Raw genomic sequence first — 26,401 nt, 5'->3', positions numbered from 1 at the left:
GGTGCTTTTCTTGAATATTTTATTTTTTTTCACGCGGTTGTCCTCTCGAAATATTCAATTTGTTGTTTATTCAGTATTCTCGTTTGGCCTTAAAAACCCCATTTTGATCGTTTCCTTTTCTTATAGGAGTGTAAGTGTCTCCAGGTTGTCAAAGAGCATAGATAAGATTTTCTGGGAATGATTCTAAGTTTTATTTCTCAGGTCAAATTGAGGAGTTTCTCCAGCACACAAATAGCAAGCCAAACTATGGATTCTTATAGAAAAAAACATAAAGACATAAAATATTTTTTTTCATGAAAAAGAGTATGTCAATAGAAAACAAACAAAAATATATTTAAAAAACTGTTTTCACAAAACAAATTTTTCAAACAGAAGTTACAGTAAATAATCGAGTCAGACTAAAAATGAGCAAAAATTAACACGTGTAGGGCTGACAACGCCCATGCCTTCTCAAGACCAAAACAGAATTTGCTTACTGAAAACAAAACAAATTTTAATTGTTTTCACTTTTTCGACTATAATAAAAAATATTAAGACTTTAAGGAATAAATATCAGTATCATAGGCAGCACAATAGGGCTGCCTAAGTAACAAGAGATGTGGGTAAGTAATATTTTCTTTTTTTTAGACTAGGGTGCTTCGTAAAGAAAGAGTTGTCGTAGAAACTTTGAAAGAGGCTCATTCGATTGGAAATTTTGAATTCTAGTGCCCTTTTTAATAGTCGAAAGTGATCGAGGGCAACCAACCATCCCTCATTGCCCATCTTTATCTCAAAGATGTCCAATCAAAAATTTGAGATAGTTATTTTGTCCAACGTAGTTGTGAAGTCCAGTAATTATATCTTTGAGTATGACAATCCCCCCACAGCCTTCAAGGCGAGGGTTCTAAGTTATGACCCGGATCATATAATGTTTTTATGGCAAGGGTAGTCATATAAACTTTGGAGAAGGCTCATTGGATTGGAAATCAGGAGTTCTAGTGCCCTTTTTAAGAGTCAAAGTGATCAGAGAGCAACTAGCGCCCCCCCCGCTTCCGGTCATATTTCCCAAAATGTATTCAATAGAAATTTGAGATAGCGACTTGTTCAAAAATATCCAAAGATCATAAAACAAGGCCTTTAGAGTTGACACAACCCCAAAAAGTCTGGGCCAAGGGTTGTAAGTTATGTCCCGGGGACACATAAGGTTTTTAAAGGGTGGTCGAGTGAACTTTAAAGGAGGCTCATTTGATTGGAAATGAAAAGTTCTAGCTCCCTTTTAAAAGTCAAAAGTGATGAAGGTAAACTAGCTTACCCCCTTCTTGACACCGTCTTCTCCCCAACAGCATCCAATCAAAATTGTGAGATAGCCGTTCTGTTCATAAGAGTCCAAAGAACATATAATAATGCCTTCAGGGTGGACACACCCCCCCCAGAGACCAGGGGCAAGGGTTGTAAGTTATGTCCCGGACATATTAGGTTTTTATGGAACGGGTGGTCGTATAAACCTCGGATTGGAAGAGGATCAATTGATCGGAAGTTGGAAGTTCTATTGCCCTTTCTAAGAGTCAAAAGTGAATGGAGGGCAACCAGCCCCCTTCCCAAGCCTATCATTCCCAAAAACACATCGAATCAAAATTTCAAGAGAACTATTTTGTTCAGTATTGTTGAAAGGTCCAGTTTTATGTCTCTGGGGATGTCAACCTCTCCACAGTCCTTAGGAAAAGGGCTGTAAGTTAAGCAATTCGCTCACTGTTTACATGTAATATATGTCATTGAGAAAGGCATGCATGTTTGAACTCCACTTTCCAAAAAGACGAAAGGCATTCAGGCGAGCCTTTCAGAGAATGCTGAGGGGCGTGTTGAACTAAATCGAAACAAGTTATGCTTTATTCGTATTGTCAAAAGGTCGTAACTCAGGAATAACTGAGTATATTAATTTGGAACTTTCAGGAAATGATACGGCAGATTATCAAAAAGGCAATATTTGCATGCTACCACTACTACTATAGCTACCACCACTACTGCTGCTACCGCTAATACTACTTCTAACACACTACTCTATTTAGAATATTGAGGAAAAATTTGAACTGAACTAAAAGGCGCTCTGTGCATGTACATTGTCAAAAGAACGAATCTCAAGAATTAATTTGGGTATTAAGCTGGAACTTTCAGAGAATGTTTAAAGAAGAAGATCATCTGACCAAGAGGCAATATGTGTACGCTACTACTAATACTACTGTCACTGCTACATTTACTATTACTATTACTAAGACTACTACTTTTATTGCTACCTTTACTGCAACTACTTGTAAGGCTAAGAGCACTGAGATGAAAATTTCAAGAAGTACATGAACATACAGGTTATCAAAAGAACATATCAGCAATGTCATAGAATTGGCTTATTGTATTAAGTTGAAACTTCCAGAACTTGACAAGAGGGATGTTCCACTTGACAAGAGGGATGTTCAACTGACACAAAGACAATACGTTAAAACTACTGCTGCTACTAAAACTAAAGGTATAAGGCAAAAAATTTGGAAAATTTTGAAACTGTATTGAAACAGCTTGAAACACACTATGCCCACACAGGTCGTCAAGAGGGCGTATCAGAAATGCTTCAGGAACGGTTGATCGTATAAAGTTGAAACTTTCAGCTTGTGTTGAAGGGGATGTTGAAGAAACCAAAGGTGATATACATATACTGCTAATATTGCCACTACACAAGCTAAAAGCATTAAAGTGAATCTTTCAAGAAATATTTATGAGCTTGTTGAACTAAATCAAAACAAATTATGACCATGTAGATTTCCAAAAAAAAGTGACATAGAAATATATCAGTAACGGCTTAAATTATTCGGTTTGAACCTTCAAAGGACAAGTTGTGGCGTATTTTGAACTAGCCAGAAGGCTATGTATGCTATTAATATTACCACTACAGTTACTGTAACTGATTATGCTAAGGGTATTAAAGTGAAACTTTAGGGCAAGGTTTAGGGTGAGTTTCAACTAAACGAAACAACTATATATATGCAGGTTTCCAAAAAGGCATATAGGCACATCATACGCAACACCACTCTACAATAGTCAGAAATAACATTAAAACAAGGAGCTAAATCGATCCGAAATTAAAAGTTATCGTGCCCTTTCTCAGAACCAAAAGAGACTAGAGAGCAAATGAAACTAAGAGAGGAAAGAAAATAACAAAATGAAAAATAAAATCAAAACAGGTGAAAAAAACGAGGATTTTGTCAGCCAGTGGCGAAACATGAAGAAGAAAAAATAAGCAAATATTTCGACAAGGACTTCCGCCGAGTCGTCCTCAGTGCTAACCAAACAAAAAAAAAGAAGAAAAGAAAAAGAAACCAACGAAAATCGAACCTTTCGAAGTTTACCTCACAACGCCAGAACAAAAACTAAATAAGAACCAGGTTCGAATCAATCAAAAAGAAATCTACCAAGATGATTGAGCAATAATCCTTTGTTTTGCTACAGTCTTAGCTGGCCTACAACTTCCTTTAACATTTGATGTGCAAATAGGTTCTCTCAAGTTATACCGGGCAAAAGTATTGATTGAGTCCTTCAAAATCAAACAGTCATAAATTGGGCTCAATGAAATATCTCCAGTATCTCTATTTATTGCTAAATTTCGGTTTATATTTTTTTTATCTCAATTACCTCTTTAAAAGTTTGTGGTAGGCCATTTACAGTAGATATTAAGGTTGCCTCGTCAAAAAGAACCAGATGTGTCGGATTTTCAAATATATGCTGGGTCAAAGCCGAATCAAATTCGTCATTTGTATTTTAAAATCGGGGGGACTTTTCTAATGAAATTTTTTGTTCATGCAAACGTTCACCTAGTTGTTGGTGTGTCTTACCGATGTAAAATTTCTAACATTAACACGGGATTCTGGGGAAAGCACTACCTAGTACAGGGTCAGTTTTATCTTTTTCTCAGTTGAAAAAATGCTCAAATTTTTTTCAGTTTTGAAAGAAACAGAGAGATTATGTTTTTTTTTTAATTTTCCAAGTTTATCGTCAAGTTTCGGGATGTATGGTAAAGTGATGAAAGTTTTTTTCTCAATTGCCGGGGTAACTGAGTCTAGAAGGACGGGCTCCTTATTTCCTTGTTTTATCTTTTTTAGTTGACTATCTATGATATTTTCAGTAAGTTTTATTGGGTAACCCCTGCAGAATAGCATATCCTTCACATAGTTTAATTCATAATTTATTTGATCACGGGAAAAGTATTTTAAAACTCTGTCGACTAAGAGATTGTTAACCCTCCTTTCACAGAAGGGGGGCTGTGCAAAGAGAAATGTAGATATTGATCATAATAGTCTGGCTTTCTATATATAGAAAATTCAAGAATAAGAATAGTTTTATAATCAAAACATCCAAGAAAGGCAGCTTCCCTGAATCTTTGAGTTCCATTGTGAACTGAATATTTGAAAAAAAAGAGTTCAAATGTGCCAAAAAATCTCTAAGAGAGTCTTGTCCATGTTCCCAAACAGAAAGGACATCATCAACGAAACGAAACAAGATAGAGTGTTTTAAGTGAAAACTATTCAAAGCAGACTGTTCTATGAAATTCATGTAAAAATTTGCGAAAAAGGAGACAAAACAGTGCCCATGGATAGGCCTACGGTTTGAAGGAAATTTTTTTTTCGGAATTTAAAATACGAGGAGAACTGGATGCAAAGACAAGCAAGGGTCATTATTGCATCATTTTCCAAAGTTTTGTAATCCGACCAAGCTGAATTTTCCTCTAATTTTCTTTATAAGGCTTGCTCACATTTATGGACATCGCATGAAGTGTACATGGAAACTGCATCAAAACTAGATAAGATAGTTTTTTCTGTTATACTTTGATTTTTTAACTTCTCAACATGATCTATGGAATTTTTTATATAAGATTTCTGTGTGTTTAAAAGAGGCTTAAAAATTGTGGCTAAGAAACTTCCTATACCCGTAGCTGGAGAACTGTAACATGCTACAATAGGACGTAACGGAATATCTTTCTTATGGATTTCAGGCAGACCGCAAAACTTTGGGGCTGAACAACCTTTGGGGTGAAATTCTTTGTATATTTAGGGGTAATTAGTCTACTGTCTTTTAAAATTCCAAACTCGTTCATCATTTGATGTGCAAATAGGTTCTCTCAAGTTATACCGGGCGAAAGTTTTGATTGAGTCCTTCAAAATTAAACTGTCATATATTGGGCTTAATGAAATATCTCCAGTATCTCTATTTATTGCTAAATTTCGGTTTAACAATGTTCAACAAAATGTTCAACAAAAAGTTGAATAGTTTTTCTACTCAGGAAAGGATAAAACTGACCCTGTACTGGGTAGTGGTGTCTATAGAATCCCGTGTTCATGTTGGGTATTTTACATCCGTAGGACCCACAAACAACTAGGTGTACGTTTGCATAAACACAAAATTTCATTAGAAAAGTCTCCGACATTGTAAAATAAAAATGAGAAATTTGATTTAGCTTTGACCCAGCACATATTTGAAAATTTGACCCATCTCATTCCTTTTGTCGAGGGAACTTTAATATCTTCTGTAAATGGCCTACCAAAAACTTTTCAAGAGGTAATTGAAATAAAAAAAATACATAAACCGAAATTTAGCAAACAGACAGAGATACTGAAGATATTTCATTGAGCCCAATTTATGACAGTTCAATTTTGAAGAAATCGATCCATATTTTCGCCCGGTATAACCTGACAGAACCTATTTGCACATCAAATGATAAAAGAATTTGTAGACCAGCTAAGACTATAGCAAAACAAAGGATTATTACTCAATCGTCTTGGTAGATTTTTTTAATTGATTCCAACCTGGTTCTTATTTAGTTTTTATTCTGTTGTTGTGAAGTAAACTTCGAAAGGTTCAATTTTCGTTGGTTTCTTTTTCTTTTCTTCTTTTTTTTTGTTTGTTTAGTACTGAGGGCAACTCGGCGGAAGTCCTTGTCGAAATATTTGCTTATTTCTTCTTCTTCTTCATGTTTCGACACTGGCTGACAAAATCCTCGTTTTTTCACCTTTTTTTATTTTATTTTTCATTTTGTTATTTTCTTTCCTCTCTTAGTTTCGTTTGTCATGTATAGCCAGTGTGGTCTTAGAATGTATTTCTTAGAGAGCAAGGGGCCCTCCACCCAATCCCATTCATTTTCTAAACATATCCAGTCAAGATCTTGAAACAGCCATTTTGTTCGGCATAGTAGAACAGTCCAGCAACTACATCTCTAGGGTTATTGAGTATGTCAACCCCACACAAATATGAAATTGACCCAATATGCTTGTAAACTAAATGTTGCTTTAAAACCAAATCAAAAGGCACTGTGTGTATGGTCGCCAATAAGACACCTCAGATATATATTGAAAACGATTGGGAGTAATAAGTTGAAACTTTCGGGACTACTACTATTACTACTTCTGCTCTTACAATCTTAATAAATATAAAGAGTTTGAGTGTCTCCAGGTTACCAAAGAGCATAGATAGAAGTTTCTGGGAATGATATGAAGTTTTATTTTTCAGGTCAACTTGAGGAGGTATAAAATTAAACTAAGCAATACTATTTATGTCAGGATTAAAAGTTGTTAGAAAAACTTTTCCATCATACAAATAGTGGGCCAAACTATGTATTCTTATAAAAACATCCAAAAAAATATAATAAAATCTTTGTCTTCGTCAATAAAAAAAAACCATAAATTAATTAAGAATTTTTTTCTGCAAAACAAGTTTTTCATAGAAAAGTAAAAAGCTCGATTAAACCAAAAATGAGCAGAAATAAAGTTATGTAATATTTCAATTGTAAAACTACCACAAATCACCATCAGTAAATATATGAAACCCAAAACGAACAGAAATTACAGTAAATAACCGAGTCAAACTCAAAACAAGGAAAATTACCAGAGTAGGCCTGACAACCCTCATGCATTCTCAAGATCAGAACATAATTAGTACTTTACTTAAAACAAAATACATTTTAAATGGTTTTCACAATTTTGCCTTTAATATATAAAAAATATTAAAACTTTAAGGAATAAATATCAGTATATACATATCTATATTAAACTGACAGTCAAAGGTCATTCGTTTTTTATTTTTCTAAAGATCGAATTATTGAATTATTTAAGTTTGATCTTGTGACTTTAAAAGGACACTGTTTCTTTTATCAAAATTTTACCTTTTAATTCTATTTTATAAAAAAAATAAACGTATATGCCAAAATAGACCACTTATAATAATAATTGGTAATGTTTAAAGGAATCTGTTACTTTGTCAAAGCAATATTTTCGGATGACGAATCCATAAATTCTTTGATATCTCGACAATTTTTATTGATGAAAAAGAAATTGTTTATTTTTTTTGTAAAATTTGCATCGATTTTTTTATTTTGCTTTTTTTTAAAAACAAATTATCACAATATTCGAAATTCTTTATTGAACTTGGTAGCTGGAAATCACATGAGGTCAATAAGAATTGTAAATCGACAACCCACAGTTAGCCGTTACTATATTTCGACGAAAACAAAAAGTCACAAGAAACATACATGTTTAACATACGTCTGAAAGATATGTTTTGATATACTGATGAAAAGGAAAAGAAATACCTCACATTTCCTAGCAAATTACGTTTTTTTTCCTCTTTTCTCTTATTTAGCTTGACTAGCAGTATTGCCTTCTTTTCTTCTGTACCAGCTTCCTGTAAGGATTTCAGTATAGATACAGTTTCTTCTTTGCCCTTCATTTGTTTCTCAAAATTCTGCTGACATCCGTTGAGAAGAAACTGACGAAAACCGACTTTCCTAAGGCCTCTAGGTAGGCCTCTCTCAGATATCAACTTACAGAGTTTAGCATATTCAAGAGCGCATATTGGCTTGTCAGTGGCCTAAAAAGAAAATTAAGGCAATTTTCAAAACACACAAGAAGAAGAAAGGAAATATAATAATAGAATGAAAAAAAAATTAAGAGGAAACGATAGGCTAAGAATTCCTATTAGAGGTTGACGAAAACTGCTGGAAGAGGTTGACGAAAACTGACTTTCATAGGGCCTCTAGGCAGGCCTCTCTCAGATATCAGCTTACAGAGTTTAGCATATTCAAGAGCGCATATTGGCTTGTCAGTGGCCTAAAAAGAAAATTAAGCTAATTTTCAAAACACACAAGAAGAAGAAAGGAAATATAACAATATAATGCAAAAAAATAAGAGAAAACGTTAGGTTAAGAAGTCCTATTAGAGGTATAGTCAGCATAGATTAAACTATTAGAGGAATAACTTTTGTTCGTTTAATATATAAGATGGATGGAACCATTGATTTCATTCATATACGCTAAATTTCCATTTATTTCATTAAATGAATAATCACAAGAAAATATAATTTCAGCAAAACAGTTTATGAAGTAGCAGATGGTGTCTTAAGGAAGAAAGTTAGAAACACATCTAGGAATATTAGTACAGACACTAAGTTTAGTTGAAAAGAGGAGGGGTTTGTACAAGAAGTATTTCAGTGATGGATCATAGAAGAATAAGAGGAATGTAAGGGCAGTAGATAAAGCATTAAATATCAACTAAGGGGGTGTGAAGTGAAGATCATGGGTAAAATTGTGGAAGATATGGAAGATGCAGCCAGTTGGCATAACAGTAAATTATTGTATTGACAATGTAACCAAATTGAGAGGGAATAATCCATTTCGACTTAATCCAGTCAATAATGAGAGCGGTGCCTCAATTAGCGATAATGAGATAGTTAGAGAGAGATGGGCAAAATATTCCTAGAATGTGCTAAACCATAATAAACTTACAGGAAATGATACAGGAAAGAATAAAAAAGTTTGTGGTATTTTGGAAGAGAAGGAAAATTTATTTTCCGAGGAAGAATTAAAGACATAACTAAATGATTAAAAAATAATAAGGCAACAGGTGCTGAAAGTGTGGTAAATGAGTGTTTTTTTTTAAGATACGAGGGTTGTGAAGTTAGAGATAAATTACTAATGATTATTAATATGATTTGAAAATGGGGAAGTACATAGCTATTTTAGGAAATCTTTCAGTAAAGCACTCTATAAAAAAGATGACAAGACTGAATTAAGTAATTATAGAGACATTAACATGGTTTATGTAGGGAGCAAATTACTTAGTATGATGATACTTTTTAGACTTAGAGATACTGTAAATAAAGTTTTAAAAGAAGAATAGGTTGGCTTTAGGGATGTATCCACCAAATTTTCCCTCTTAGATTAATAATTGACAAGTATCTGAGTATTTAGATTACTTTAGTCCTCAGTTTTAGAAATTATTAACAAGCGTTTGCTTCAGCCGATAGAAGAATTTTAGCAAGGGTTACATTCTTGCATGGTATACCCGATAAACAAACTAAAGCGATTACTGTTATGTACAAGAACAACATAGCCGCGTTTAAGGTTGGGAATTAGGTTAGTAACTGGTTTCTGATTGGGTCAGAAGTTAAGCAGGGTTGCCTTCTATCCCTATTTATATGAATTCTTTTGATAGACTTGGCGCTAAGGAACACGGCAAAGGCAATAGGAGAGCATTGAACCAAGTGGTAAAGTAATCTTTCAGTAAAGCACTCTATAAAAAAGGTGACAAGACTGAATTAAGTAATTATAGAGACATTAGCTTGGTTTCTGTAGGAATCAAATTACTGAGTATGATGATACTTTTTAAACTTAGTGATGCGGTAGATAAACTTTTAAAAGAAGAATAGGTTGGCTTTAGGGATGTATCAACCAAATTTTCCCTCTTAGATTAATAATTGACAAGTATCTGAGTATTTAGATTACTTTAGTCCTCAGTTTTAGAAATTATTAACAAGCGTTTGCTTCAGCCGATAGAAGAATTTTAGCAAGGGTTACATTCTTGCATGGTATACCCGATAAACAAACTAAAGCGATTAGTGTTATGTACAAGAACAACATAGCCGCGTTTAAGGTTGGGAATTAGGTTAGTAACTGGTTTCTGATTGGGTCAGAAGTTAAGCAGGGTTGCCTTCTATCCCTATTTATATGAATTCTTTTGATAGACTTGGCACTAAGGAACACGGCAAAGGCAATAGGAGAGCATTGAACCAAGTGGTAAAGTAAAACTCTTCTAGACTTAGATTATGCAGATGATTTGAGTGTCCCAGATGAAAATGTTCGGACAATGAATGTTTTTTGGAAGTTTTTACAGTTCAGGGGGAAAGATTCGGCTTGAAGATTAATATTAAGAAGACTAAGTCCCTTAGACTCAGAATAAACGACAGTGAGAAAGCGATGCTGGGTAAGAAAGTAATGTCGGGTAACGAAAAGATCGACGAAATTGCTGGCTTTAATTCCATGGGTAGTATTGTAAGAAAAGATGGTGGAAGCAGTAAAGATGTTAAAAGTAAAATAGCCAAGGTCCAGGGTGTTTTTTTTTTGCAATAGAAAAAAGTTTTGAAGAATAGGAAGATAAGTCTGTGAACCGAGATTAGTATATAGAAAGCTACAATGATGATAATGGCCAAGTATAGGTCTGAAAAGTGGCTGCTTTGAAAGATAAAGGGGGCTCTGTTAGATAATTTCCAGGGGAATTGTCTACGAATTCTTTTGGAAACCCGTAAGCTGTCCAAAAAGAGTGGTTCTACCCTGCCTTCTAGGGTTATAATGAAAAGTTGAGATGGCTAGGACACCTTCTATGGATCAAGGATGAGAGATTGCCGAAGATCGTCGTTTTTGGCCATCCGTTTAGGGCCGAATGAAAAGCACGTCGTTCCCAAATGCAATGAGAAGAAGTTGTAAGAAAGGATTTAAACAAAAATTGGGATTTCTTGGGAAGGCGTAAAGAGGGGAACTTTGAATCGATTTGGATAGAGAAGTTGCGTGCGCATCTGTGTCAGACTCAGGCGACTTCGTGCTGCAGTGAGTTGTTAGTAGTAGTAGCAGTCCTATTCCTGTTTTTTTTTTCAAATTTTAATCAATTTCAGTTTATTTATGTTTATTTTAAGATTCATTTATTAATCCATTGCAGTATTTGTAATCTTTATGTTTGATGTAATAAAATTTTAGTTTCTATTTGTAACATGTTTCATTTATGCACTTAGTTATTTTTGTTCCTTTCAAGTTCAAATTATTACGTGACTTTATTTCTGCTCGTCTTACATTTTAATATGACTCTTTACTTTTTATTGAAATCTTCTTTTTTGAATAATATTTAGTTAAAGTGATTATCGAGAAACACCTACCTTGGCATACAGAATGTGAACTAGAACATCAAGCTTTTTTTCGGCATCGATTTTTTTGAAACCTAAGAGTATTTTTAATAAATCATTCACGGTTTTTTTGGGACCATCATGCATAAGTCTTTTCAGTTTCAGTTTCTCTACAATAGCTATCTCCAGATTCTGCAATTAAGAGACACAGTGACAAGAATATTCAAGGTCATATTGATGCACTAAATAAATGAACTAAAGACATAAAACAATACAAGGACGAGGCTAAAAAGAGTTGTTTGATAGCCCTGGATACGATAAAACAATATAAAAAGACAGTAAAGGAGAAAAAATATAAGCTACGCTTTACAAATGCCCGTATCTTGTAGTATAAAGACAAGTTACAATAATTTTAGCCTAGCTTTGGTCCCACTTTTGCCAGTTCTAATAATATCTGGCAAAGATACCATATTACACACATTTAACTACAATTACAAGGGACAACTCAAAGCCCCCCCCCCCCCGTCAAACAAAGAAATGAAAAAATAAAATAAACTAAGAAATCGAGGAAGAGAGAAAGGAAAGAAGAAAAACAGACAAGGAAAACTAATTTAATTAAATCCCATATAATTTCAGAAATAACAAATTTACGGGAAGCAAGAAATAAAGGGGAGAACAATTAATGTCATTGAACCTGTACAGTGGTATAGTTTAAAAATCACTGATTTAACTTGAAAGGAATAGTTGTAATTCCCTGGTTGAACGCGAAAACGATTTAAGAAAAGTAAAACACTGAATAAAACATAGACCCGAAACCGAAATTTTTCCTTTTTGCACATCGACGGCATTTGGTTTCTGGTGTTGAACACATCCCCAGCCGCTCAAAGTTAGTACCAAACAAGACAGGGAGAGTCCAGCAACACACGAATTGCTGAAGATGACATGAGTGATGAAACGCTCAAGTTTTAATTGGCACATCCAGCTCTTTTGGAGCTAATATAGGACACCAAGGTTAAGTTTTACTGGAATGTTTCATTATCAGAAAAAGCCATGGTGCTAGTAACACTGATTAATACCATCAAACAAAAGCAGAGACTTCTGACTCAATCTTCTAACAATGATTCCTTCAAGTTAAAGCCTAAACAGTTGACGAAAAATGCTAGTCTTGAGCGAATTGATGAGATTAGACAAGGCATTTATGTATGTCGTAATTTTGATTAATAGAAAATTGTTCTAAAATCTATTGATAAGTATAAAATAATATTTCAGAAACTATTTGTTTTTTTGTGATAATTTAGGGAATTGCATTGGTTTAGTTCAAAGCCAGCCAATGCCTTTACAGGCTAATATTCCTATGTTAAAGGAACTCCTTAAGGAGCAGTCAAAGCGAATAAGATAACAGTGATTGGTGTTAAAGAAATTGTCCCACCTAAAGCTGGGGAGTTAGCCTTTCTAGCACCAAAGGGGCAAAACTGATAATACAGGGAATCTGAGCTTTGCTACATACCAAAATATCGAAATGAGGGACCAAACTTGATGCCATTACCACAGAGAGGAGGAGAGGGGCTTTTAAACAGGCGTAACTGAGCAGAGATCAAACTTGTGGAAACACACCCTTATCTTCAACATAAAACCATGGGATTCTCCTTGATGGAGAATACCAAACTTAAGAGGTTACCAGCCTTTTAATATAGCCCAACTGTTATCTAAGGGTATCTATGCCCCATAAGCTAAGGGGAACCATACTCATATGCACACACCAAAATATGTGCATCTAATTGACGAATTCACAGTATAACGGTTGTTTGCGAGATGACCAATAACCCAAATAACCCTGAAAAAATTAAAAGACAAAACTATCTTAAGACTTAGAGAATAAAAGAAATTAAAGCTTTCCGAGCCTTTTCATTATAAAAAAAAGCCTAGTAGTGCAACATGAGAGTCCAAAATCGCAAGTCATTAAGTAAACATTTTATAAATCACGTTCGGTTTCCTCAATTTAATGTATTCTCAGCATGTCCATTACAAAACCATAGCTAACATTGCAATATGAAAGTTCAAAATCACAATATGTCGAAATATATCACAATATATTTAGGGGTCATAGTATTAACCCAGTCCCTTGTCCGATGTGTGGGGAAGATGATGAGGATATTTTTCACTTTTGAACAATTGTAAGGAATTCGCGGATCTGAGAAATGAGTGTTTTTCGCTAGTGTTGGCAGATAGAAGGTGGGTGCAAGGGATTGAAGGATCACGAGTTACAATGACATTAAGGAATTTGGCTAAGTATGTTGATGAAGGGCTGATACACCGTGAAAGATGTATCTATTTATAAATATTTTCGTGAATATTGATATATAAGTACGTTTTTCTTTTTAATTTATTTGTGTTTTTTGTAGGGTTTGTTATTTTTATGTTCTGTTTTTTTTTCTTATGTACCGATGGCTTTTTTTTAACATACATACATACATATATACATACATACATATTGCAATATGAAAGTCCAAAATCACAATATATCGAGTATATATTCTAAATAGCGTTTGATTAAAAAAAAATGTGGAACCAATCGAATGGGTCATTCAATTGAGGCCAACTTGTTCAGTTGAATATTTTACACATAGACCAAATAAGGCTTCTAAAATTTTTTATTTTACTAGTTATTTGAAATGCCTCCTCTCTTTACCTCTCCATGAAGTCTGAATGTTTTTCAAATCTTTATGGGCTCTTGCCACCCCATTTGGAAACGTCGGAGGTCCCCCAAAAAAGTAGGATCGAACCACATTTATTTGTTTTACTTGTTATTTGAAATGCCTCCTCTTTTTACCTCTCCATGAATTTTTAAATCTTTATGGGCTCTTGCCACCTCATTTGGAAACGTCGGAGGTCCCCAAAGAAAGTGGGATCGAACCACATTTCTTTGTTTTACTTGTTATTTGAAATGCCTCCTCTCTTTACCTCTCCATGAAGTCCGAATGTTCTTTAAATCTTTATGGGCTCTTGCCACCCCATTTGGAAACGTCATAGGTTCCCAAAGAAAGTGGGATCGAACCACATTTCTTTGTTTTACTTGTTATTTGAAATGCCTCCTCTCTTTACCTCTCCATGAAGTCCGAATGTTCTTTCAATCTTTATGGGCTCTTGACACCTCATTTGGAAACGTCATAGGTTCGCAAAGAAAGTGGGATCGAACCACATTTATTTGTTTTACTTGTTATTTGAAATGCCTCCTCTCTTTACCTCTCCATGAAGTCCGAATGTTCTTTAAATCTTTATGGGCTCTTGCCACCCCATTTGGAAACGCCATAGGTTCGCAAAGAAAGTGGGATCGAACCACATTTATTTGTTTTACTTGTTATTTGAAATGCCTCCTCTCTTTACCTCTCCATGAAGTTTTAAATCTTTATGGGCTCTTGCCACCTCATTTGGAAACGTCATAGGTTCGCAAAGAAAGTGTGATCGAACCACATTTATTTGTTTTACTTTTTATTTGAAATGCCTCCTCTCTTTACCTCTCCATGAAGTCATAATGTTCTTTAAATCTTTATGGGCTCTTGCCACCCCATTTGGAAACGTAATAGGTGCGCAAAGAAAGTGGGATCGAACCACATTTATTTGTTTTACTTGTTAATTGAAATGCCTCCTCTCTTTACCTCTCCATGAAGTCCGAATGTTCTTTAAATCTTTATGGGCTCTTGCCACCCCATTTGGAAACGTCATAGGTTCGCAAAGAAAGTGGGATCGAACCACAGTTATTTGTTTTACTTGTTATTTGAAATGCCTCCTCTCTTTACCTCTCCATGAAGTCCGAATTTTCTTTATATCTTTATGGGCTCTTGCCACCCCATTTGGAAACGTCATAGGTTCTCAAAGAAAGTGGGATCGAACCACATTTCTTTGTTTTACTTGTTATTTGAAATGCCTCCTCTCTTTACCTCTCCATGAAGTCCGAATGTTCTTTAAATCTTTATGGGCTCTTGCCACCCCATTTGGAAACGTCATAGGTACCCAAAGAAAGTGGGATCGAACCACATTTCTTTGTTTTACTTGTTATTTGAAATGCCTCCTCTCTTTACCTCTCCATGAAGTCCGAATGTTCTTTAAATCTTTATGGGCTCTTGCCACCCCATTTGGAAACGTCATAGGTTCGCAAAGAAAGTGGGATCGAACCACATTTATTTGTTTTACTTGTTATTTGAACTGCCTCCTCTCTTTACCTCTCCATGTAGTTTTAAATCTTTATGGGCTCTTGCCACCTCATTTGGAAACGTCATAGGTCCCCAAAGAAACTGGGATCGAACCACATTTATTTGTTTTACTTTTTATTTGAAATGCCTCCTCTCTTTAACTCTCCATGAAGTCCGAATGTTCTTTAAATCTTTATGGGCTCTTGCCACCCCATTTGGAAACGTCATAGGTTCGCAAAGAAAGTGGGATCGAACCACATTTTTTTGTTTTACTTTTTATTTGAAATGCCTCCTCTCTTTACCTCTCCATGAAGTTTTAAATCTTTATGTGCTCTTGCCACCTCATTTGGAAACGTCATAGGTCCCCACAGAAACTGGGATCGAACCACATTTATTTGTTTTACTTTTTATTGGAAATGCCTCCTCTCTTTAACTCTCCCTGAAGTCAGAATGTTCTTTAAATCTTTATGGGCTCTTGCCACCTCATTTGGAAACGTCATAGGTTCGCAAAGAAAGTGGGATCGAACCACATATATTTGGTTTACTTGTTATTTGAAATGCCTCCTCTCTTTACCTCTCCATGAAGTCCGAATGTTCTTTAAATATTTATGGGCTCTTGCCACCCCATTTGGAAACGTCATAGGTTCTCAAATAAAGTGGGATCGAACCAAATTTATTTGTTTTACTTGTTATTTGAAATGCCTCCTCTCTTTACCTCTCCATGAAGTTTTAAATCTTTATGGGCTCCTGACACCACATTTGGAAACGTCATAGGTACCAAAAGAAAATGGGATCGAACCACATTTATTTGTTTTACTTTTTATTTGAAATGCCTCCTCCCTTTACCTCTCCATGAAGTCCGAATGTTCTTTAAATCTTTATGGGCTCTTGCCACCTCATTTGGAAACGTCATAGGTTCGCAAAGAAAGTGGGATCGAACCACAGTTATTTGTTTTACTTGTTAATTGAAATGCCTCCTCTCTTTACCTCTCCATGAAGTGTTAAATATGTATGGGCTCCTGCCACCTCATTTGGAAACGTCATAGGTCCCCAAAGAAACTGGGATCGAACCACATTTATTTGTTTTACTTTTTATTTGAAATGCCTCCTCTCTTTACCTCTCCATGAAGTCGGAATGTTCTTTAAATCTTTATGGGCTCTTGCCACCCCATTTGGAAACGCCATAGGTTCGCAAAGAAAGTGGGATCGAACCACAATTATTTGTTTTACTTGTTATTTGAAATGCCTCCTCTCTTTACCTCTCCATGAAGTTTTAAATCTTTATGGGATCCTGCCACCTCATTTGGAAACGTCATAGTTACGCAAAGAAAATGGGATCGAACCACATTTATTTGTTTTACTTTTTATTTGAAATGCCTCCTCTCTTTACCTCTCCATGAAGTCCGAATGTTCTTTAAATCTTTATGGGCTCTTGCCACCTCATTTGGAAACGTCATAGGTCCCCAAAGAAAATGGGATCGAACCACATTTATTTGTTTTACTTTTTATTTGAAATGCCTCCTCTCTTTACCTCTCCATGAAGTCCGAATTTTCTTTAAATCTTTATGGGCTCTTGCCACCCCATTTGGAAACGTCATAGGTACGCAAAGAAAGTGGGATCGAACCACATTTATTTGTTTTAGTTGTTAATTGAAATGCCTCCTCTCATTCCCTCTCAATGAAGTTTTAAATCTTTATGGGCTCCTGCCACCTCATTTGGAAACGTCATAGGTACCCAAAGAAAATGGGATCGAACCACATTTATTTGTTTTACTTGTTATTTGAAATGCCTCCTCCCTTTACCTCTCCATGAAGTCCGAATGTTCTTTAAATCTTTATGGTCTCTTGCCACCCCATTTGGAAACGTCATAGGTTCGCAAAGAAAGTGGGATCGAACCACATTTATTTGTTTTACTTGTTATTTGAAATGCCTCCTCTCTTTACCTCTCCATGAAGTCCGAATGTTCTTTAAATCTTTATGGGCTCTTGCCACCCCAGTTGGAAACGTCATAGGTTCGCAAAGAAAGTGGGATCGAACCACAGTTATTTGTTTTACTTGTTATTTGAAATGCCTCCTCTCTTTACCTCTCCATGAAGTCCGAATGTTCTTTAAATCTTTATGGGCTCTTGCCACCCCATTTGGAAACGTCATAGGTTCGCAAAGAAAGTGGGATCGAACCACATTTATTTGTTTTACTTGTTATTTGAAATGCCTCCTCTCTTTACCTCTCCATGAAGTCCAAATGTTCTTTAAATCTTTATGGGCTCTTGCCACCCCATTTGGAAACGTCATAGGTTCGCAAAGAAAGTGGGATCGAACCACATTTATTTGTTTTACTTGTTATTTGAAATGCCTCCTCTCTTTACCTCTCCATGAAGTTTTAAATCTTTATGGGCTCTTGCCACCTCATTTGGAAACGTCATAGGTACGCAAAGAAATTGGGATCGAACCACATTTATTTGTTTTACTTTTTATTTGAAATGCCTCCTCTCTTTACCTCTCCATGAAGTCCGAATGTTCTTTAAATCTTTATGGGCTCTTGCCACCCCATTTGGAAACGTCATAGGTTCCCAAAGAAAGTGGGATCGAACCACATTTCTTTGTTTTACTTGTTATTTGAAATGCCTCCTCTCTTTACCTCTCCATGAAGTCCGAATTTTATTTAAATCTTTATGGGCTCTTGCCACCCCATTTGGAAACGACTTAGGTACCCAAAGAAAGTGGGATCGAAACACAATTCTTTGTTTTACTTGTTATTTGAAATGCCTCCTCACTTTACCTCTCCATGAAGTCCGAATGTTCTTTAAATCTTTATGGGCTCTTGCCACCCCCTATGGAAACGTCATAGGTTCGCAAAGAAAGTGGGATCGAACCACATTTATTTGATTTACTTGTTAATTGAAATGCCTCCTCTCTTTACCTCTCCATGAAGTCCAAATGTTCTTTAAATCTTTATGGGCTCTTGCCACCCCATTTGGAAACGTCATAGGTTCGCAAAGAAAGTGGGATCGAACCACATTTATTTGTTTTACTTGTTATTTGAAATGCCTCCTCTCTTTACCTCTCCATGAAGTCCGAATGTTCTTTAAATCTTTATGGGCTCTTGCCACCCCATTCGGAAACGTTGGAGGTCCCCAAAGAACACTTTCTTTGTCAATGCCTCCTCTCTTTACCTCTCCATGAATTCCGAATGTTCTTAAATCTTAATAGCCTCTTCCTATCCAATTTGGGGACGACCTGCTTTTTGTTTGTCCCCGGGTGGATGGCCATAAAGAAAAATTTTGGGAAATCTATAACACTTCTTCTGTAAAATGTGGCTTTGTCGTCTTACTCTTTCTTTCATCATAGCCTTAGGAAGTGGGATAAAATCATATTTTTCTAAGCTTGTGAATTTACTGAATTTGCGTGTGAATATCGAGTATATATTCTAAATAGCGTTCGATTCCAAAAAAAAGTGGAACCAATCGAGAGGGTCATTCAGTTGGGGCAAACTTATTCAGTTGGGTATTATACACATGGACCAAATAAGGCTACTAAAATTTGGTCTGGAAGCGATGTTGTTACTAAAATAAGCTCCTTAAATTAGATTTAATTTTGTTTGCTTTGCATCTAAATTGCATTTAAACTATAATCTCTTCTTGTGGAATATTTAGATTCTTTTATTCTAAACTATCTCTGCTGATTTTGCTACTGGTTAGACTGTCAATCCGTCCATACTATTAATTATATTGCATTTCTGAATTCGTCATGTCTGTTACAATAGGCATTTAAGTTTTCGGTACCATACTTGAAAGTATTTTGTCAGTGTTACCTCATCATTTATGTTATTATGCCTGAGATGTTTATTCTGTGTTAAGGTACAAATATAAACCCATATGATATCATCTTGGTAGATAGAATTTATCGCCAATTAATAAGTCTTTTTCGGTCCATCAAATATCTGGTTTCATTTTCAGGTGAATGAATACAGACACAACAGGATAATATAAACATCAAAGGAAAATTTTGGCTTGATATCCTCATTGATCATGATGAATTCCATCGAATGGATTAATCCTTCTTGGGTCAAAATATTAGAAGTAAAAGTTCCCAGCTGATATTCTTTATTTCAAATACAACTCTTTCAATCACATACTCTGTGAATTTCCAATTTTGACCCTTTTCAAAGTAAATTTCTAACAAGCTACCTTGGTAGAGACTTGCTACCTTTTCAATTACTTGCATGTTCTTCAATACTGTTCATTATTATTTAGTTTGCACAGTTTATAATGCTTTTTAATTATGAGTGCTATCAGTGTTATGCCTGACTATTACTAGTGGATCCTTTATTAAGTTCTTTTCCAATAAATCTTGGGAGTATTCTTCTAACTTTCTTTTTTAATCTTCTCTTCCTTCCTGATAATATTTTCTTCTGTCAACAACAAACATGAACTATGATACAGTTGGAACGATTACTCGTTTCGTTCTTGGGAGCCCCTTGCATGTACTGTTTTACCATTGATTCTTCTCAGAGGGTTCCGTCCTCCCTTAAATGTAAAAAAAAATACTCCGACGTTTTCCATGTTAATATAGATGCATTAAAATTCAGGACGTATTTAGTTTTATTCCAAATAAAAGAGGTATTTGGATTTGAATAATATTTCAAACTAGGATTACCGGCGGAGACATTAAGGACCTGGTTTCGGATCCGAGCGAATTGCCTGCCACTAAAAAATAGAAAAGAGTATTTGAAAGAAAAAGGATGGCCCCAGACGCAGATGCGGATTACTCTTGCCCCAGATGTAACCTAGGTATTGAGGATGTGGCCCATATTCTCGCCGAGTGCCAGCAACTTTCTCTTTTAAGGGGAAAGTATTTTGAGGGTGGTAACTTGGAGTTCCTGGGGATCTTGCAGACGACAGTAGAAAGGACAATCAGGCAGTTATGTAAATATGTAAATGACGCGTTGAAATCAATGAGTGAAACTTGATATTTATGTTATTTTTCTGGTGGAGTGTATTTAAGAATTCTGTGGTGTATGGCCTATTTGTTGGCTAATAATAAATTTATTATTATTTATTATTATTATTATTTAGTAATTGAACGCCATAAATATGGCACGATTGTCTTATCTATTTGATATAATTGGGTCAACGAAGACTCTGTTTTCCTCTGGTAATCCCGTATTAAATTATAATCTATCTGATTTCATAGCTTGCCCTACTCCAGCGCAGACTACAAAGAATTTGGCAATACATCTAATTATTTTAGACAATTTTTTTTTTGATGAAACCAGTTTAGCATTGGGAGTTCATGTAACCCTGATGCAAACAATTGAAATCTGTATTCAGACATTTCGGATTTGGACATTAGCATTTTCTTCTACAATATGAAAGCGGGTCGTCCGCGGTTGGGATGGGAGGATATAATAAAGACAGGTTTAAAGGAAATGGGAACTTACTGTAAGGGTGTAAAGAGGGATGCTTTGAATAGATTGGGATGGAGGAGGAGCGTGCGTGGCTCTGATAGCCTCAGGCGGCTGGGTACTGCGGTGAGTTGTTAGTAGTAGTAGTAGCTTCTTCCAAGTCTTTAATTTTATTTTCTAAACTTCTTTAATTTATCTCAATGGCAGATGAATACGCTAAAAACTACAACTTTGTCCCTCCCCCCTACCCCCCAGAAAATCGTGAATAAACGCCCCCGAACGGTTCTTCAAAAGGCAATAATAATAAAATAGGACTTAAAATTTCAGCGAAAACAAAATAGCAACAGACCAATGAAATCATTTTATAATAACTGTTGGCAATGAACAATTGTAACTTAAATGAAAGAAATATAACACAGCCAGATTTTTTAATTCTGATTTTAAGAAAAGTTAGTGTTTCGACATTTTATTTTCGTTTTTTAAATTCTGATGTGTGGTATTCAATGTCAATTTTGAGCCCGATCTAAACTAAGCAGCGACACTGTTTCTGTTTTTTATACTGACAAATAACAATAAAATACTTGTATTTTATTACAATATAATTTACTGGGTCCAATGAAAAGACATATTTTCTTACTGAAAAATGTGTTTATGGAAATAGAGCCAGGCCATATAAGCCTTGGACTCAACTTTGGAATCAAATGTCTAGTAACCACTCAGCGCGCTAACCAAGAAGCGGCGTACATCTTGGGCGAATCTGCTTGGGTGACAATCAAACATAAATTAGTATTGTTATCTGATAATTTGAACCCAAGTGTTACTGTTTAATTAAAATTTGGAATTTTACCTCAAATTGTCCAACCTACCAATAACTACCAATATATCTACAAAGGACATGATTGTGCTTTAATAAATCTTGTAGAAAATAAATGGTGCAAGGTTTACCAATAAAGCAGAAACCTATGTACTAGGACGCTGCATTACAGCAACTGAAGCATGCTGGGGACTATTTAGTTACGATATTCAGAAAAAGAGCCATGTCGTTCAACGTTTAAATGTTCTTTTGCCAGGACGTTATCTAACGCAAAATATCAGCCAAGCCCAGTAAGATTTGGTAGATATTGGACAACAAGACTCGATGTTGGAAGCGTATTTTTGACACAACAAAGCGTTAAAACAAATGAAAAAGAAGAAATTTCTCCATTATTCGGAAATGCATGAACACTATAGGTGGAATGGCAATACCAGTATACGGGAACAAAGAATCCGTCGATTACGTGTCATTCGATGAATTCACAACGTAAATTTTGCGGCTTTTCCCGAGTGCTTCTATTTACGAGTACTTTTGTATCACGTGAGGAATGCAACGAGTTTTGAAGATCTTAAAACAGTTGGTAACGTTGTGCCCTAGAAGAATCAGCACTGTCCAAAATGCCTTCTCTACTGCGAATATTCTTCACACAAATTCTTTTGTTTTTGGCAATCCTGCAGATCCAAAAGCTCATTGAATAAGATTCAAAATAAGTTGGCAGAGGATTTCATTTTATATGCAAGACGAAATAATTTATCTAAGTAACTTGCAGTAAAGTGTGCTTATCGTATAATTGCATCCAAGTTCAATACAAAGCCATTAGAAGGTCGAAATTTTAGGTCTTTGGTGGAACGATACGGCATGGACAGCATGGAAACCTATGAAAATGACCAAAGCTTGGAATTTCCAAATTCTAGAGAGTCAGCTGTTACTGGAGATAATACGTATATCGGCTTCTGCAAGGAAAACAGCTTGAAGTTGTTTACAATATTTTACAGGCTGTCAATGATCCTAATTATTTTAGGAAAAAATATTTTTTCATAGATGGACCAGGTGGTACCAGTAAAACATTTGTTTATAAGACCTATTATCACATTCTGTGTAGAAAAAAATTACGAAGCACAGTTTATGGCTTATGTAGGAATAGCAGCAACTTTATTGCCATTTGGACTAACAACACACAAGACATTCGGCTTGGAAGCTCCACTTTCCTCAGATTCTGTTTCATGTATGACATGGTTCAAGCAGAGGTTTAGAATTACCTCAAGTAGATGTTTTCCTACTTGACGAAGCACCCATGCTTCCCAAGTATGGTTTAGAAAATACGGATCAGTTGTTGCGGTCCATTGCAAATCAAAACCTACCAGTTGGTGGAAAATTTTAGTTGCTGAAGGTGATTTCCGTCAGTGTTTACCAGTTCAACCCCGAAGCAACCGCAGTGAAACACTAGATTTATCAATAAAAAAGTCTTCTTTGGAAGAATTTCAAACATGTTTCCTTTGAGAAAAATATGCGGGTCGATCCTGACAAGGAAGCATTTGCAAAGTACATCATCAAACTGGCAAATGGAAATGTTCCTAAAAATGAACTTAATGGAATTGAATTACAGGAAGATATAATTTCCAGTGGCAATATAATTCAGAATGTATTTGGAGAATGTTTGTCTAAATAAAGTTTCGATTTAATGAAGGATCGATTTATTATAGCTTCAATCAACAAAGAAGTTAGTAAACCAAATGCGAAAATTGTCGATCGTCTTCCAGGAGAATAGAAATCGTATAAAAGTTACTATTCTGTAAAAGATAAATAAAAAGAAGGAATTGAATTTACTCCAGAATTCCTCGATTGAATTGACACAGCAGATTACCACCACATGACTTGAAAATAAAGAAAAATCCTAGTTATGCTTTTGCGTAACTTAGATAGTTCAGAAGGGATGTGTAATGAGACCCGTCTTATTGTAACTGCATATGTAACAACATAATTAAGGCGAATATTATTACTGTGGAAAATTCAGGAAAAGAAGTCCACATATCCCGAGTTACAGTGGACTCTAGTAAAGGTCAACTTGGATGTAGTGTTCAACGACATCAATTTCCAATTCGACCATCATTTTTCATGACTATACTGAAGTCGCAAGGGCAAACTTTTGAATTTGTTGGCGCCGACCTTAGAACTCCAGTTTTTAATCATGGATTGTTGTACGTTGCATTTTCTCGTGTGAAAAGACAACGTAGCTTAAAAGTTCTTCTACCATCTCAAAAGGAACGAAGAACATATAACGAAGTGTGGAAGGAAGCCCTGGCAACTACCAACGAAACGTCTTATTGTTAGGGTGATATTTCTTTTTTTTTGTATCATCAATGCCTACCATACCTTTGTTAAAAAACAAAGGTTCGGCTATATGTATTTCACAGGGACGAAAGACAAGCGGAGATAAAACGAATCAAACAGATGGAAATTGATAGCGATGATTATTAGGTTCTTGGTTTTGACATTGATAAGGCCATCAATGCCTATCATACCAGTCAAAATTAAAAATCTAGACTAGATAAATCGTTGGAAGAAAGAGAAGTTTTTGTCCCTCCACCTGAGCAATTAAAAGAAGCAGAGGTTCGGCGATTTGTCTTTCATAATGAGAAAAGACAAGCCAAGGCGAAAGTTAAAGGTCCAATAAAAAAAACGTAATTTTACAAAGGCACTACGTCTTATTTAAAGTCAATTTGGACGTCATGACATCAAGAAAAGGCTCAAATTATCTGCGTTTAGGATACAAGCGATAATGAGAATCCATATATAGAAGCCTACCGCATGCCAAGTGCTGGGGCCCGGTGGTGAAGCCCTCGGTTTTTCAATACCGCTTAATTATCTTCTTATAAAATTAAGCTTTTCAATCGCTGTTCATTGTGATTCTCGGTTGTTGCGCGCCATCTTTGTTTACAAATCGCTTTGACGCTTGTCTTCGAACTTTAGATTTCCGTTATGCTTCATTTTTGTTCATCACAGCCTCTCGTGATCACAGCTTGCAGACTTCGTTGTGCAACATTTTCGTTTGTCTCGCTGCCACTTTTTTCATGCCTTTGGCTTTAGGTGTTCGAAACCATAACAAAGGCATTTAAATGTCCTGCGCTTTTCCGAAATTCTAAGGTGAAATTAATCAAAGTCTTCATAAGCCCATGTCTTTAGTAGTTATGTCTCATTTGTCCTCCACCACTCAAGCCCCAAAGAGGAAAGTAACTCATCTCAAAAATGTCAGTTATCTGCTCTGATTGTGGATTCTCATTTCATTTCATATTTCTTTAAAAAACGAAAGGTACCGACTTTTCAGGTACAACTCCATTTTTTTCTAAAATATTTACTGTGGTTCTTTTATTCTTTTTATTCATTCAAATTATTTCAAGACCAATGTTGATTCTACCAATCGATTCCAAGTGGGTAATTACTCAGGGACTTTCTTCCAATATTTCTAATTTAACATTTGCTAATGGAGTTTTCCAACCCCACCCTCACCAGTATGATTTTCAACCATACTTGCATTATTATGAAAGCTTCTGTGGGTTTTGTTTATTCTTGTACTTTCGGAAGCATTTGAGATGATGGAACACCAGATATCGATTCGAAAATTGGACTCCATAAAAGTGTGTGGCATTGCCTTTCGACTGACTTAATTCGGTTCATAATGAGAGCTTCTAGAGCGCAATAGTTAAGAAACAGCTACCGGCCAAAACTTAGCTCTACCGAGACTGGTGCTAAAGATATTCAAGACTAGGTGAGCGATCAATTTCCCTCAAACGACCACTTTTTAAGTACGAAGAAAAGTGTTGTGATTCATTTTATGATAATAGTGTTATAAATTATCACATGTCAGATATTCACTTAAATATTGTCTTAATTTTTGATAATTAAATTATCATCTAAGTTATTTAGACAAAATTTTTTGCAAGTTACGTTGATTCTTTTCTTTCTGTTCATACCAAAACTTAATAAAATGCGTTCTATTATTTTAAAGCAATCTGGAATGTTATATAAGGTCAATTATTTCCTCTTTTCTTATGTTTGACACACGATTCATTATGCTTTTGTGACGTTTAGTGTTAAATACCTTCTTAATTACCTATATACCTTCATTAGTGTTTTTTGTAATGATAAATACCTTGTTTCGTTGTGAAACTTACTTTTATTCTCCTCATTTACACCTTGAAGATGGTCTTTCCACTAATGCAGGAGCTACAAGTTAAGTACAGTAACAGAACAAAAAGTCTTAAAACTAACATATTCAGATCTCAAGTGAACTCTTCTTCTAGTGAATCAGTCGCATTTTAATCTTTGTTCCATAAGCATAAGAACTAGATGCCATAAATGACATTTATTTTGTTATCAGAGAAATGTCCCCTCGACTTTCATAGAAATTCGTTTTTCTCCTTTTCAGTTACTCTTTAAATGTCTTGATTTGTAAACCCTTAAATCCCTTAAAATTTTGTCGTCTAACTGCATTGTGATTTTCTTTAGAGATTTCGCAAAAATGGGTCACCATTTCAGTTGTCTTAATTTGATTCCTTTCATTTTATTCTCTGAATGTTGGTGAATTGATTGACGAAAGGTCATTCACTATCACTTTTACATGATCGTGTTGCATATCTTTGGCCCGTGAAAGAGGCGGCTTTACTTCATTTTGCTTATGCGTTTTTCCGTTCAGTTCAATTCAGTTTTTAGTTCTCTTTTAAGCTGTAGTCTGACAATCAAAGATGAGTTTCTTTCTAGATGTGTTACGACAGTGATTTTCCAATACTCAATTGGCTTGGTAGGAAATTTTACAT

At 35.3% G+C, this 26,401-nt stretch overlaps 1 protein-coding gene across 1 annotated transcript in view; it reads right to left on the bottom strand.

Moving 5' to 3' along the window:
- The window catches only part of LOC148950711 (uncharacterized), a 178,475-nt gene that overhangs the window by 44,161 nt on the left and 107,913 nt on the right, over positions 1 to 26,401 (bottom strand). The window contains exons 14-15 of the mRNA XM_089091926.1: positions 11,212 to 11,370; positions 7,601 to 7,878 (exon numbers count right to left, since the gene is read on the bottom strand). Coding sequence (XP_088948052.1) covers positions 7,601 to 7,878; positions 11,212 to 11,370 — 437 coding nt within the window. The remainder of the gene's footprint in view (positions 1 to 7,600; positions 7,879 to 11,211; positions 11,371 to 26,401) is intronic.

Source organism: Artemia sp. Qi Xiang Cuo, chromosome 7 (genome assembly GCF_049724085.1).
Source record: "Artemia sp. Qi Xiang Cuo chromosome 7, ASM4972408v1, whole genome shotgun sequence".
NCBI lineage: Eukaryota > Metazoa > Arthropoda > Branchiopoda > Anostraca > Artemiidae > Artemia > Artemia sp. Qi Xiang Cuo.
Note: the sequence above shows the minus strand (reverse complement) of the source record. Positions and strands in the feature narration are given on the sequence as shown.